The sequence below is a fragment of the Manis pentadactyla genome, chromosome 1 (genome assembly GCF_030020395.1).
Source record: "Manis pentadactyla isolate mManPen7 chromosome 1, mManPen7.hap1, whole genome shotgun sequence".
Taxonomy (NCBI): Eukaryota; Metazoa; Chordata; class Mammalia; order Pholidota; family Manidae; genus Manis; species Manis pentadactyla.
Genome location: NC_080019.1, coordinates 44,422,504 through 44,436,371, shown reverse-complemented (window position 1 = coordinate 44,436,371; position 13,868 = coordinate 44,422,504). Strand labels below are relative to the sequence as shown.

Sequence of the window (13,868 nt, the reverse complement as noted above, 5' to 3'; positions counted from 1 at the left end):
ACCACGGTGGATTGCATGAGTCAGCCCCTCTTACTTAGGGTTCCTGCAACGGCGCTGGCTCTAGTAAGCCCTCAGTGTTCTCAGTGTGACGCGTTTACAAGTTTTTCTCTTTTCTGAAGATAAGCCATGACTGTCTCACAATGTTGTGGCTGTAAAGACTACCTACTTCGTTCAGCATAGCGTTGTGCCCAAATATGTGGTCCATAATTGTGAGCTCTCTAACAGTTTGATGCACTGGTATGAGGAGGAGCCTTTGGCTCCGAGTGGCGACAGCAGGACCACTGCCGCTGCAGCACTTACCCGCCCGTGCTGGGATGGGTCCTCGGTGGTTCTGGCCACCTTTGGGGTGGGGCTGGGTGAGGAGGGAAGGAGGGAGGAGCCCGCACACGCCTGGGCCGTCCTCCGCGTCCCTGCGGGCAGGTCTGTGTGGGCCGGTGCGCGTCAGCGCCTCCCCTGGCTTCCCCGCTGCCTGCTGGGGGCGGGTGTGGAGCGGCCACTCTTCCAGGAGCAGCGTGAGGGAATGAGTGCCGCTCGCCAGGGTGCGGTGGGCTCTGGGTTTGCGCAGTCGCACTGGTGGAGGGCAGGTCCCTTGTCCAAAGTCACGTCTGTGACTTCAAAAACATGACTGAACCCTCGACTTTTATGGACCACCAAGCAGTGACTGTGGCTCCAGAAGAGCTTTGAACACTCTAGCAGCAGAGAACAAGAGCTCAAGTGGGGGAATGACGTCTGTGGTGAATTCCTACAAGCTTTTTAAAGCTATAGATTTAATTGGGTTTTATCTCTAGGATAACATAATTGGTGTGAAATGAAAGTATCATAGTGTGGCAGTGGCTGTTTTAAATGTCTCTGGCATCTACTCCTTCCTTGGGCAGAGAGCACAGTTGAGAATTCCAAGATGCTAGCAACTCATTTCCAAAAGTCATTTTCTTTGGCTACCAAGCAGTGTTCCTGTTACTAGGGTGACTCCAGATTGGGGAATAAAATCAAAGTTCAAATAACAGTAGGTTTTATCATGATTGATTAAAAAATAACAGTGGATTTTGCTATTGAGTATTCTTGTGTGGGCATTTAAAAATACACACATGTATATTTAGCTTAGTGCATTTTTAAATTGGTGAAGAAGAGATTTATATATACCAGTATATATTGACTTTTCTCCTATTCTCATACTTACGGCCATTAAACTATTTCCATTTATTTTTGTAAATACCAAACTTTTACACCATACTCTAGCACTTGGAAGACTACTGGAAACTTCAGATGACTTTTATTAGCAATAATATACCTTCAAAGGGTGTGATCTAAGACCCAAAGGAACAAAACGTGTGTGGTCAGGTTTTTCTTTGGCAGTAATTCCTCCATGTTTTTTGAAATGTTTTTCTTGTGGTATAAAACTCATATGGGAAAGATGGACTAGCTTTCTGCCTTCCCTTCTGACAACAGTGATGAACTTGATCATTTGGCCAATAAGCCACAGACATGTTTCAAAACCACATTTGCTCTTCTGGTGTCCTAGCTGATGCTTACAGGATGTTGCATGGGTTTGCAAGACTGCTGTTCCTTTTTTCTTTTACTTTCCTTTTTCTAGCCTCTCAGTTTTGTCCCGTTAAGTCTTATGCAGTGTACTTCAGTAAAGTCTGCATATCATTACATGGCTTTTCCTTTTGCAATTTCTTACATAGGCAGTCATGGCCGACCAAAATTGATGTACCCCAGGACCTTGAGGATGACCTTACAGCCACCCCTCTGTCCCATGCAACTGTCCCTCAGTCTCCTGCTCGGGCTGCAGACAATGTCCTCAATGGCCACAGGAGCAAAGGCCTGTGTGACACAGCTAAGAAAGATGACCTCTCCGAGCTGGCTGGCCCAGCACTGTCTGCCACGCCGCCCGCAAGCTTGAAGCCCACGGCCAGTGGGAGGAAGTGTCTGTTCCGGGTGGAAGAGGACGAGGAGGAGGAGGAGGAGGACAGGAAGCCCGTGTCCCTCCCCGCTCAGGTGGTGCTGCGCCGGAAGCCCTCTGTGACCAACCGGCTGACGTCAAGGAAGAGCGCACCGGTCCTCAACCAGATCTTCGAGGAGGGGGAATCTGATGACGAGTTCGACATGGATGAGAACCTGCCTCCCAAGCTGAGCCGGCTGAAGATGAACATCGCCTCCCCGGGCACGGTTCACAAGCGCTACCACCGGAGGAAAAGCCAGGGCCGGGGCTCCAGCTGCAGCAGCTCCGAGACTAGCGACGACGACTCTGAGAGCCGGCGGCGCCTGGACAAAGACGGCGGCTTCCCCTACCCCTGGCACCGCCGGGACGGCAGCGAGGGGCCCCCCGGCAGCGAGGGTGACGGCGGGGGCCAGGGCAAGCCGAGCGGCGGCGGCGGCGGTGCGGACGAGGCCAGCCCCGGCGAGAGTGGTGCCGGTGGCGGCAGCCCGCCCGGCGGCTCCGGGGGCGATCCCCCTGGCAGCTCGGGCACCACGCGCCGCTGCGCCGGCCCCGGGCCCTCCCCACAGCTGGCTGCACGTAGTGCAGGCGAGCTCGTGGAGAGCCTCCGGCTCGTGGGCCTGTGTCTCGGCTCGCAGCTCCATGGGCGCGCCACGTACATTATCGGCCCCCAGAACGGCTTGTCGTTGTCCAGTGTGAAGGTCCAAGAGAAATCTGCGTGGAAAATGTGCGTCAGCTCCGCGGGCAGCGCGGGGCCGGCCCCTGCGGTGGGCGGCCTCAAGTTCTTCTCCGACCATGTGGCGGATGCCGCCGCCGAACTAGGCCGGGTGAAGAGCAGGAACCTGACCAACAACATGCTGCAGCTGCCCCTGTGTGAGAAGACCATCTCCGTGAACATCCAGCGCAGCCCGAAGGACGGGCTGCTGTGCGCCTCCAGCCCGGCCAGCTGCTGTCACGTCATCTGACTGCGCACCCGGGGCCTCCACGCTTCCTGCCCAGAGCGGCGCACACCGGCTCCCTTCGCTGCTCCCCTCTCAGTTTTAACTGTTTTACAGTAGGCGCTAGGAGCAATTATTTATTACATTTTCATTTGTTCGCCTGGTGATGTGACAGTGCATGGTCTTGTGCATGCTGCTAGACACTGCTCTTCTCTTCCAGCCGAAAAGCCTATGTAAAATTTCTGCATTTATAATTTTAAAGTGGATGATAAGGATTAAATCAAAATGTATATTTGGAACCTAATATACGTGGAGCACTTAGAAATTTGATGTTCTGCACTTAACCTAGAGAGAGAAAAAAATGCTGTTTCCTTGTGAAAAATCTAAATTCCTGTCCCGACCTTCTGTGATATGGGGACTCCACGCTCTGAGGCACACTCTGTGGTGTCTGAGACAGAACTAAAGCAATAACGTCACGACGCCAGCAGGTCTGGAGCCTGCGAGCGTGTGCATGCCCAGCCTTCCCGGGCCTGTGCAGAGCAGAGTACAGCGAGCATCTGCACTGAGAGCCTCACCGCCGTTTCAGCATACCCACAACTGTTTGTCTTAAGCTATAGTATGATCTATAGTGTGAAAAAACAGTCTGGGCTCTTAAAATTTAACTGAAGATTTTCTTGTTTTGTAATAGATGAGATAAAGTACTTAAATTTATAAGGCAGCTTCCCCTGTAGTGGTTAAATTCCAAGCAGACAATCTTATTTTGTAACTTGATGAAGTGAACTGATGATATCTTAACTCTACTTACAGAGTATATGCCTATCTTAACAGAACAAAAAGATGCTCGATGTAAATTCCTTCCTATAGGGCACACCCCAGGGTTTCCTTCAGAACCATGTTGACACATAAAAGTGTAGGGCCGATATGGAAGCAAAGGTGCACAGAGAGGTTGGTGAAATCAAAACCCCATAAATTAAAAAAAAATTCTTGGGATTTGATTTTTAGGAGTTTGGTAATTAGGTTGTCTCTTTTGTTATTTCCATTCTTCTACATCCTTTAGCTGAGTTAGCTATGAAAATTGGCTGATCAAAAAATACACATGAAAGGGTACAGCAAACAAAAATGCACAAAGCCTGCTTTGTTTTTTGTTTTTTGCTGGAGTGTTTTTTACTTTGCCTTCCTGCTAAAATAATAATCAAAGAACTCTTGCTTTAAACTATTCCTGTACAAAGACTGCTTTTGATGAGGTAATCATCTTCTGCGGCATTTTATCTCATAGGACACAGTACATTGCAGATTGCTGATTTTGGAAGGGGCTAGATGCTGCTTGCCTGGGGGTCTTAAAAGCTTATCAACATTGGTGATTCAGTGTAGCCGGGTCCCCAGGGGCCTTCTCATACTCCTCAGCCTCCTGTCGTGTCTCTGGAGTGGCAGCCACCGGGTCCTACAGTGGGCAAAGCACCAAAGGACCTCATTCCATTGGTCACAGTTTCTCCAAGGACACACTGACTCTGCTACTTTAGGACTCAATATATTTTACTCAGAACTCTGAATTTCACAGTATACCTACTAAACTAAGTAAAGAAAGTAAAATACTTATTTTACTTTCTAGACCTAGGCTAGATATGTTTAAGCTACCGCTCTAGTTCATTGTGATATTTATAATTGAAAGCTACGAGAAAAGATGTGTGGGTGAAGCCATAGAACATATTTGCTTGAAATTCTTGAGCAGGGATCTTATAAAGGGCCAGAAATAAAGATGTGTGGTTCACACAGATAGTGAGCATAACATCTGTATTAAATGTAGAGGAGAAGTTTATAAAGGGCATTGGCAATAAACTCTTTGTTGCAGCTGTTTTCCAAGTAATGTAAATACTTTTTCCTGTGATTATGTATAGCCTTGGAATGGCACCTTTTAACTAACCCGTATGTGTTTGGTTTTCAATGGTTTTTTATATTCAGATGTATATATGGTGCTCACTTTAGGATCAGCAGTGTTGACCATTATGCTGCATAGCTGTATTATAGCCTTATTAGTTGTGTGTGGTTGGTTGACCCTCTGGGTATACAGATGTTAGTCTGAGTGGCGTCTTACTCATTTGTTCACAAGTGAATGATTGTGCATGTGTTGTATGTCATAGTATGTGGTCACATAAAAGGGAGGGAGCAAATAACCATTACATTAATATTGGACCAAACTATCTACTAGCTCTAAAACAGTTTCTTGTACCCCTTAACCTGTCTTCAGAAGTTGCATAGAGGTATAGTAGTGTGTTAAATATTGTGGAAAAACAATTAGTCTTGTATTTGTATGTATGTGTATGTACATATATATGTGTGTGTGTGTGTGTGTGTGTGTGTGTGTATACACACACACATATATAAAATTAATGTACTTCTGGCAGTTCTATCTGTATTAAAAGATGTGACAATCTTGACACCGATTCTAAGAATAGCTGTGAGACTGAATCAAATTAAAGCTATCCCTACCAAGTAAGAATTGATATGTGTTAAGAGGGTACAGAATTATCAGCTGATTTGGTCAGTTGCTTCCACTGCTGGTTGATATTTCTCATTGTGTAAACATTGACAAGTATGTGACAAATGGGGAAAAAATCCAAATAATAAAGTGGCATATTGGTGTTCAGCAATATAAACTGCGTCCCCTGTTGTTTCTTTTCATGAATGCAGCTTTGTATAGTCCCAGCCTGGGTTAGACCCAACTGCCCACATGGTGTGCACCTGCACTGCCAGATGTGACTGAAAAATATTATCGTGACTGTTCTTGCTTTAAACTCATGGCCACAAGTGTCCAGTGCACCCCAGGATTGCTCATTAATTAGACCTTATTTCCCCAGTCCATCTGCTTTCCTTACTTGGCTAGTCACCATGCTTCCTAGTAATCCAAGTAAGCATAAGCCAAAGCAGTTAGAACTGCCACCGGCTCCTACTTCTACCTTCTTGCCTTTGTATGTATCCATGTGCCTCACCCTTCCTCCTGGTAGTGTGATTCCAAGGTCACTTTTTTCACTTACAACTTGAGACTTAACAGTGCAAGTGAGGCACCTTTTCCATTCTTCTTTCTGTTGTACCATTAATCTTTGCTTTGTTACTAGATCATTCCTAACAGCAAACATGACTCTATTCCTCTCTTTAAAAGTTTTGTTTTCTATACAGCTGTCACAATTCTCTGCCCTTCTTCTTCACACTCTCTTGAGCCCTTCCAATCAGGCTCTTGCCGCTATCACCCACCAAGGCTGCTTTGCTCAAGACCAGCAGTGACCTCCAATGTTCATCATGCTATTGCTAAGGCACAATGTGCTAAATCCAATGGCAGCTTTTAAAAAGCTTTGAGAAAACCACATACCACACGATTCACCTAAATTGTACAATTTAGTGGTTTTTAGTATGTCCTGAGTTGTGTAACCATTACCATAAACCCCAAAAGAAATCTTACCAGTTCCCACATTCTCCACTGTCCCCTCAACTCAACTACTCATCCAGTGTTCAGTTTCAATCCTGTGTTAGCATTTGATGAACTGATCATTCTTGCTTGTAAATTTCCCATTGTTCAGGACTCCACTTCTACTTTGCTCTTCAGTCCACTAGCTCTTCATTCTCCCAACCTCTAAATTTGGAATATCCCAAGGTTCAATTCTGGAACCCTTCTTTATCTGCAGTCTCTTGAGGATTCCATTCAGTCTATCACCTATGTGCTGGTAGAGCCCAAATTATATTTAGCCCACCTCTTTCCTAGGAATAAGATGCCAGCAACCTATCTGACATCACTCTACTGGGATGTGTCTAATAAGTACCTCAAGTTTTACTAACTCCAAACTTTGGTAAAAGTTTACCAAGTCTCCCTCAAATCCTTACCTTCCTAATGCCCCCCACGTCACAAGTTGCAACTCTAAACCTTCTTTAGTTTTGCACAAGTCAAAAATCTTGGTGTCACACTTCACTCTTTTATCCCAACATTCAATCTATCAGCAATATTGTTCATTCAAAACTGACCCCTGTCACCTCTACTGCTGACCCTCTGGTCCATGACACATCGCTCATCTGGACAACTAAATACCTGTGAAAGGGTCTCGCTGCTTTTGCCTTGTTTTCTCTTGTCTCTTCCACTCAGCATTGTGAACGATCCTTTTAAAAGCTAAGTCATGTCATGTTTAATTTCCAAATATTGGGGGATTTTCCACATAAGCTCATGTTATTAATTTTCAGTTAAATTCTGTTTTGGTCAGAAACTATGATGTGTATAACTTAAATCTTTTAAAGCTTACTGATACTGTTTTATGGCCTAGCAAATGGCCTATCCCATGAATGTTTCCATGAGTGCCTTTTTAGGTGCTGTTATTGGTAAAGAGTTCTATACATGTCAATTAGTTCAAGTCTGTTTATAATGTTATTCAAGTCTTCTATAGCCTTACTGATTTTCTGTCATGTCAATTACAGAGAGAGGAGTGTTGAAATCCAACTATAACTGTGGTTTTGCCTATTTCTTCTTTTAGTTCTGTCAATTTTACTTCATGAAATTTGAAGCTCTTTGTTAGGTAATACACATTAAGATCATTAAGTCCTTTTGATGAATGGATCCCTTTTTATTGTTACAAAATGTTTCTCTTTATCCCTGGTAAATTATTCTTTGTCCTGAAATCTACTCTCTCTGATGTTGATATAGCCACTCTAGCTTTTCTTTGACTTGTGGAAGTATATTATTCATCTTTTTTATTTTTAACCTATTTGTGTCTTTATGTTTAAAGTAGGTTTTATTTTGTTTTTTTTTTAGTCAGCATATAGTTGGGTATTACTTTTCTTATTTATTCTGCAAACCCTTGCCTTTTACTTAGAGTGTTTAGACCAATTACATTTAGTGTAATTACCAACGTAAATCTACCTTCTAGTTGTTTTTATTTGTCTCATTTGTTCTTTCTTTTTCCCTCTTTACTATGTTCCTTTGGTTTAATGGAGCACTTTTTATTGGTTTATAGGCTGTGACTTAGTGGTTGCTGTAGGGAATAATTTTTATTTTCTATATACATAAATATAAAATCATATATATATATATACATATATATGTATGTATATATGTGTATATATATATATATATATATATATATATATATATATATAAAATCACAGTCTACCTTAAAATTACTTGTTGAATGTAAGAACCTTTCCTGTGAGGAAGTTCACCAGCTCTGTACAAGGTCTAGAGGCCAAAATTCTTGCATGCCATGTGTCAGTGTGATGTGTGCCACAAGCTTAAGGAAAAAAGCTGTCATGTCTTTTTTACTCTATTTAGTTAATCACTTGAGGCCCACGTTCCAGTCAGCAGGAAGCCCAGCATCTCCTCCCTCCTGAATGGAGGGACTCTGCCTCTGAAATAACCCAGTATCCCTGAGGCTTATATAGGGCTGGAGAGCTGCCAGTCATCCAATGCTGGTTGTTGAGGGAACTGAAAAGTCTCTTTGGTCCTGCATGCTATTGCTCCTCTGCCCCAGGGGCTGTTCAAACCCAGGGTGGATGTCCAGTGAGTGGGAAGGTCTTGGTGCTCCAGATCCCTGCCAGGCCATGGTGGTGACAAGGCAGCAGGCAAGGAGGCTGGCTCTGCAGGACCTTTAGCATCAGCTACTGGAGAGAACGTGGACTCTAGGGCCAAATTCCCCAGATCCCATCCTGGCCTGGGGTGGTGGGATGGTGGCCTTGGCACTGACAGGAGGCTCTTCCCCAGGGCTCTGTGGCCACCCTGAGGAAGCTGAGGCCCCGTTGCTGGTCCAGGCCTTCCTGCCCACCTGGTGCAGCCTTGCTCGGGCCCTTGGCTAGCTCACAAGACCTCCTAACTTGGTCTCTTAGTGAGCTGGGGTGAGCAGTGTCCCTGTGCCTTCCCGGTGGCTGCTTTTGTGTAGATGAGAAAACCACAAACCAGCTTGGCAGCACAGGACCAGGAAAAGCGTCTTCTCTCCTCTGTGGCCCCTCCTTTGGGTGGGAGGAATGGGGCCCCCAAGCTGAAGGCAGAGTCCCGAGGACCCTGCCACCCTGGTGGAGAAGCCCGTCTTCCCTCCAGATTCAGGGCTGCAGCTCCGTCAGGTCCCACTCTCTCCAAGCCATCCTGGGGGAGGTGTGGGGGCATGGAGGGGGGCCTGCAGCCTTCCAGGCCTCTTCAGACTTGGCTGACCAGTAAGTTTGCCAAGTCCCCCATCATCTGTTTGCCAAGGCTTGGCACTGGTAGATTCTTAAAACAACTTGGTGAGAAAGTCTGGACCCCAGGCCTCACTGTCTGTTGCCCTGGCCTTCCTCCTCGTTGCTAATTTGCTGCTGGGAGGGCAGGAGCTTCAGGGGTTAGGGGTGATGAGAGTGGGGCAAAGGCGTGGTGTGGGCTGTGAACACACTGGAGGTATGTGGAGCTCAGAGTGGGCCATGTTGCTGTGAGAACTGGGGCAAATCACTTGAATCCTCTGTGCCTGTAACCTTATTTACATAGGGACAGTATGTGGAAACTGAGGCCCCGAGGGTACATCAAGGAGGGCAGTGACCCCTTGGCCTCCAGCTTCACTGGAGGGCTGGTGATCTCTAACATTTCCTTCTTGTTCTCTCTCAAGTTGTGGCCACCTGCTCAGAGAAAAAGGTCAAGCGTTTGATGATCCTCCAGTGCTGCAACCCTAGGGGCTGCACTCGGCCAGTGGAGGCCCAGGCCTGACCACAGGGACATGCAGAGTCTCTGCCGGCCTCTGGCACAGGGACTTCCGAGCTCTGGAGGGCAAGAAGGGAAGCCTGTGGGGTATGTGACAGCCCTGCCCCCTGCTCAGGGAGGTGTTCAGTGACTGTCTGGCACAGACTAAATCGAATGGCTGGTTGTGTGAGAGGACAGTCAGGCTGAGAAGTGAATCGGGCCTGCGGCCAATCCACACTGGGGTCGAGGCCCATGGACAACCTGTGGACTCGATGGCATTTTCATCTCATGGCATGAGGGAGATGCGTAATCAAGGGTGAGAGCGACAGGCAAGAGCCCCGTCCTGGGCAGCCTCGCATCGGGGTAGGCGAGGCAGAGACCCTGTCCCAGCGGCCTCGGGGTGGGCCGGGCCTCCAGCAGGCCAGAGCAGCAGTCCTGCCTGGAGTCTCCCGCCCGTGGAGGGCCGCACCGGCTGCGAGTGACCCCCGGGCCTTCCCCATCCTGGGGCCCTCGGCTGCCTTCCTTGAAAGCCATTTGGTGACTGGGCTTGGAGTCCAAAGCCCCCGGTTCGGTCTGCTCTCTTCCCCAGCAGTGAGGGCAAGCCCCCACACCCACGGGGCTTCCCGTGGCCGAGAACCCAGGCGTCTGACTCCTGGGGCCCTGAGGCCCTTTCTCTCCTGATCCACTGGGAGACACTGCGGCCTGGTCTCCTCCTGGTGCTGTTTTGGTGGGCACCTTTTCTTGGTTGGACTGGGGCTGGCACCTCTGAGTACATCTGCTCAAGGCAGGCAAGTGCCTCCAGCTCTTGTCCACCTGCAGGGGAAGGCGGGCTGGGGACAGCCGGAGCTCTCTCCTTGGGTGTTCGGAGAACGAGGGCATGGAGCATGGCTGTCCTCTCAGGTGTGGGTCACCACGGGGCCCTGAGGCAGAACAGGTGAAATGGGGTGGGGATCACAAGGACCCCATGGCCAGCCAGCAGTGCTCTGGGTTGGATCTGAGGGCCAGTCAGTGGGCAGAAGAGGTGGGAGAAGGGGAAGTGCAGGAAGCAGGCCGCGGAGAGCAGTGCCAGGGAGAGACAACGACCGGGTGGGTCGCGAGGCGCCCTGCTGTGCACGTGAGGCCTGTGGGGGGCAGCGCTGTCCGAGGTGGGTCCCTGGCATCCATGAAGATGGCAGGGGACCATGAAATGCGCGGCAGTGACGGATGCCCCGGCCCCTCCCACCTCCCGCCTCTGAGCACCTCATCCGACAGCTGGATGCCACCCACCATGCGGGGACACGAGGAACTCCAGGTCCTGGAGGCGCCACACAGCCTCCCCTTCCTGCCAGCCTTCCTCTTAGCACAACCTGGCTGGCCCCCCATGTCCCTCCTCCTCCTCAGGGGCTGGCCCCATGGAGGTGGGTGCTGTGCGTGCAGGCCCACCCTGGGGGTCCCGTTTTCCCTGTGCATGCCTGGCTCAGGCCTGGCTAAGTGACGTGCTTCTGCTGAGTCAAATGAGAAGGGCAGGAGGAGGCTTCTGGGTAAGACAGTCACAAGACAGGGCATCCCGGGTGTGCGCCGGCACCTCCAAGAGAGAGGGCCGGCTTGGAGAGCTGTGAGCCGGCTGGTGGGGGATGAGCTGCGTTCACATCCAGAACCCACAGCCTCACACCCCAGTGGATTCATGTGCCTGGCCCCCAAAGCCGGACTCTGGGGGATACGAAGAGCTGAGCACAAGGACCCCATCCGAACTTCCTCCTTTCCCAGCGAACATGGGCACCCAGGCTGGGACAGTAAGAAATCTCTTGGGGCTTAGGGGAACAGCACTACAGCAGTGGCTAACTTCACTGGTATTTTAAAACATGGGCATGTTCTAGAAGTATTAGCCAAGCATCAAACAACCACTGAGAAATTACACCATGGTGTACCTTGGCCAAGTGGGGACTGGGCAAAGCTGACCGAAGGACGTCCATGCTGGCCAATAGGCTGGTCTGGCAGGACCGGCTGCACCACCGAGAGACGCATCCTGCTGAAGGGGCTGCTGAGGCCATCCCACCCTGATGAGAAGGAGAGAATCGGGCTGGGCCCGAGGGGGGAGACTGGCCCAGAAGCTGAAGGACCCCGGCCCCTCCCGGCAGCTGTCTCAGTGGAAGGGCCCCGGGCCTGCGGCCCCCAGCTGTGAGGGGCTTGGGCTCTAGTGGGGAGGGTCTGTTTCCCAAGGCAGAATTTGAACTGGCAGGGGAAGGAAGCTAGGCCCTGCTCTGGGTGGGCTGTCCTCATAGCTAGAGCACAGACGGGGAGCAGCCCTGGCTCCAGAATCATCCTCTTTGTGCCTGGAGACTGTACCCCAGCCCACTGGCCCACATGGGCTACTGTCCCTGTGAAGGGCATTTAGGGAGGCAGACAGCTCTGGGCAGAGGCAGGCCTCTCCTTTGCAGACAGAAGCCCACAGCGGCATGTGCCTGGCGCCGCGGACCTGAAGCAGCCCTGGGGGCTGGGCCCCGGCAGCAGTGCCCCTGAGAATCGCCCTGGCTTTGGCTGGGGGCCTTGAAGAGGCTCGCAGGTGCCTGGCCCAGAGCCAAGTCCCACCCACAGCACCCCCTTCTTGGCTTGCCCTTGACATGACCTGACCCAGGGCTTGCTCCAGAACAGAGTGGGCCACCTGAGTCCGCGGACAGGAGGCAGGAGTTGGAGAGAAGCGTGTTGCCTTTAATAGCTTGGTTGCTACTGCTTTTGCTGATGAAAGGTCTGTTAATATATTGCAGAACAGAACCAGTAGCGGGGTAGAGTTGTCCAGGTGCTGGAAACTCCGCCTCACTGTACAACCCTCATTCTTAGCCAAGGCCTTCAGAGCAGCCCCGTGAGGGCATGGTGGGTACACGCCCTGACCCGTTCCCTACCCTGTGGTGTGGCTGTCACATGGGGAGGCTCAAGGGGCAGCGCTGGCTCTGGAGCAAGGCCGGCAGCTGGAGTGGCGGGGGAGTGGGGGGCTCGGGCAGAAACACGGAGGAACCGGGCCAGCTGCCCACCGCGCAGCCCCTGGCTGGGGACGGGGCACCTGCCATGTGGGAGCTGCTTCACATGTCCGGGCCCTGGGGCTGCATTCAGGAGCCAAGGCCCTGTGCCAGGTACCCGTCGCTCCGAGAGCTCAGGCTGCCTTCTCTTTCCTGCTGTCCCTCGGCTCCTCCTGCAAATTCTCGGCCAAGAGCTTCATTTGCTGTTGAGAGAACACAGGACACCAGGTGAGCCTCGCAAGCTTACGTGGTGGCGGGTGCTCCCACCCTCTGCGATCGTGCTCCATAAGCCCCATCAAAGCATCTTTGAGCCCTAGAAGCTGTGACCCTCTGATGTCACCCAAGGCTCCCTGGAAGTCCAGAGCCGTGTTTTGGACCCTGCTGGGGGTTAGGAACAGATGTGGGTGAAAATGCTGTGCGTGAGCCCAGCTCAGTGGGGATCTCACAGATACTGAACAGCCGAAATCTCCTTGGCCTGTCAGGACAAGAAGCAGGGAGGGGCCAGAGCAGGGCGTCCGCAGGCCTGACTTGCTGCCAAGGCCTTGCCCCTCCCTGTAACTTGAGTGACCGCGGAGACGGGATGTCTGGGAGCCTTGGTCTGCACATGTGCGTGCTGGGGGCGAGGAGCGCCCGGCAGGGGGGCTGCGGGACTGGACGTGGCGCACCTCGCCCAGAGCAGACCCTCCCCAAGTGCAGATGTTTTAGCCGGTCCTTCATCCCTGTAGCCATAGGACACCTTCTCCCCCGATCCAAAGCCACGGACACATCCAGTGAAGTAGCCCTGAGGGAGAGGCTAGGATGGATGCCCAGTCTGCTCGCCTCACAGGGAGGGATTGGAAGGAAGGAGCCCACAGCCAAGGATCAAGGCAGCCGCGGGGGGACATCTTGCTGCTCCCAGTCCTGGGGCCCAGCGACCTTCGTCTCGTGGGTGCTGGAGAACATGACTCCAGCTTTGCCTGTTTTGTTGAATAAATGAACAACTTTTTTGGAATTTGGTTTAAAATACACATACAGATTTTTGATAATGGTGATTCACTTTGGGAAAAACAAAACTCTGAGCACAAACAGTGCTGGCACCCTGGGCACCTGGCTGCCCCTCTTGGAAGCTCCAAGCACCACATGGGGCTAGACAAAATGCCACCCTCCCTGTGACTTTCAGGGAGAGGCGTCCCCTTCACAGCTGACTATTTGCCTCCTGCTTCAACCCAATTTCCCTTCCTAAGGATCTTTTAGATCTGTGGTGTCTTGGGAGACCCCACTTCACCCCAGGTGGTTCTCATCTTTCCTGAGCCTGGTCTGTCTTCCACAGGGCAGCAGTGTGGGCT

The 13,868-nt window shown here is 50.8% G+C and overlaps 3 protein-coding genes across 7 annotated transcripts in view; 1 reads left to right on the top strand and 2 right to left on the bottom strand.

Moving 5' to 3' along the window:
- The window catches only part of SNRK (SNF related kinase), a 105,636-nt gene extending 100,105 nt beyond the window's left edge, over window positions 1-5,531 (top strand). For all 5 annotated transcript variants that reach the window (XM_036897215.2, XM_057497315.1, XM_036897216.2 and 2 more), the window contains one exon: window positions 1,686-5,531. In XM_036897215.2, coding sequence (XP_036753110.2) covers window positions 1,686-2,904 — 1,219 coding nt within the window. In that variant the 3' untranslated portion in view covers window positions 2,905-5,531. The remainder of the gene's footprint in view (window positions 1-1,685) is intronic.
- Window positions 5,532-7,969: 2,438 nt separating this feature from the next.
- Window positions 7,970-12,074, bottom strand: LOC130682622 (uncharacterized). Its single transcript, XM_057497347.1, has 2 exons — window positions 10,773-12,074; window positions 7,970-9,787 (listed from the first exon to the last, which is right to left on the bottom strand). Exons 1-2 carry the CDS (start codon window positions 11,273-11,275, stop codon window positions 9,475-9,477), a joined length of 816 nt encoding a protein of 271 aa, XP_057353330.1. The 5' UTR covers window positions 11,276-12,074; the 3' UTR covers window positions 7,970-9,474.
- Window positions 12,075-12,217: 143 nt separating this feature from the next.
- The window catches only part of ANO10 (anoctamin 10), a 272,762-nt gene continuing 271,111 nt past the window's right edge, over window positions 12,218-13,868 (bottom strand). Inside the window, exon 13 of the mRNA XM_036897218.2 lies at window positions 12,218-12,746. Coding sequence (XP_036753113.2) covers window positions 12,678-12,746 — 69 coding nt within the window. The 3' untranslated portion in view covers window positions 12,218-12,677. The remainder of the gene's footprint in view (window positions 12,747-13,868) is intronic.

Coding starts and splice junctions, on each gene's coding strand:
- LOC130682622 (XM_057497347.1), bottom strand. CDS start 11,275: ATGGGGTCCTTGTGCTCAGCTCTTCGTATCCCCCAGAGTCCGGCTTTG. Junction 9,788..10,772: donor GAGGTGCTCAGAGGCGGGAG/GTGGGAGGGGCC, acceptor CCTCGACCCCAG/TGTGGATTGGCCGCAGGCCC.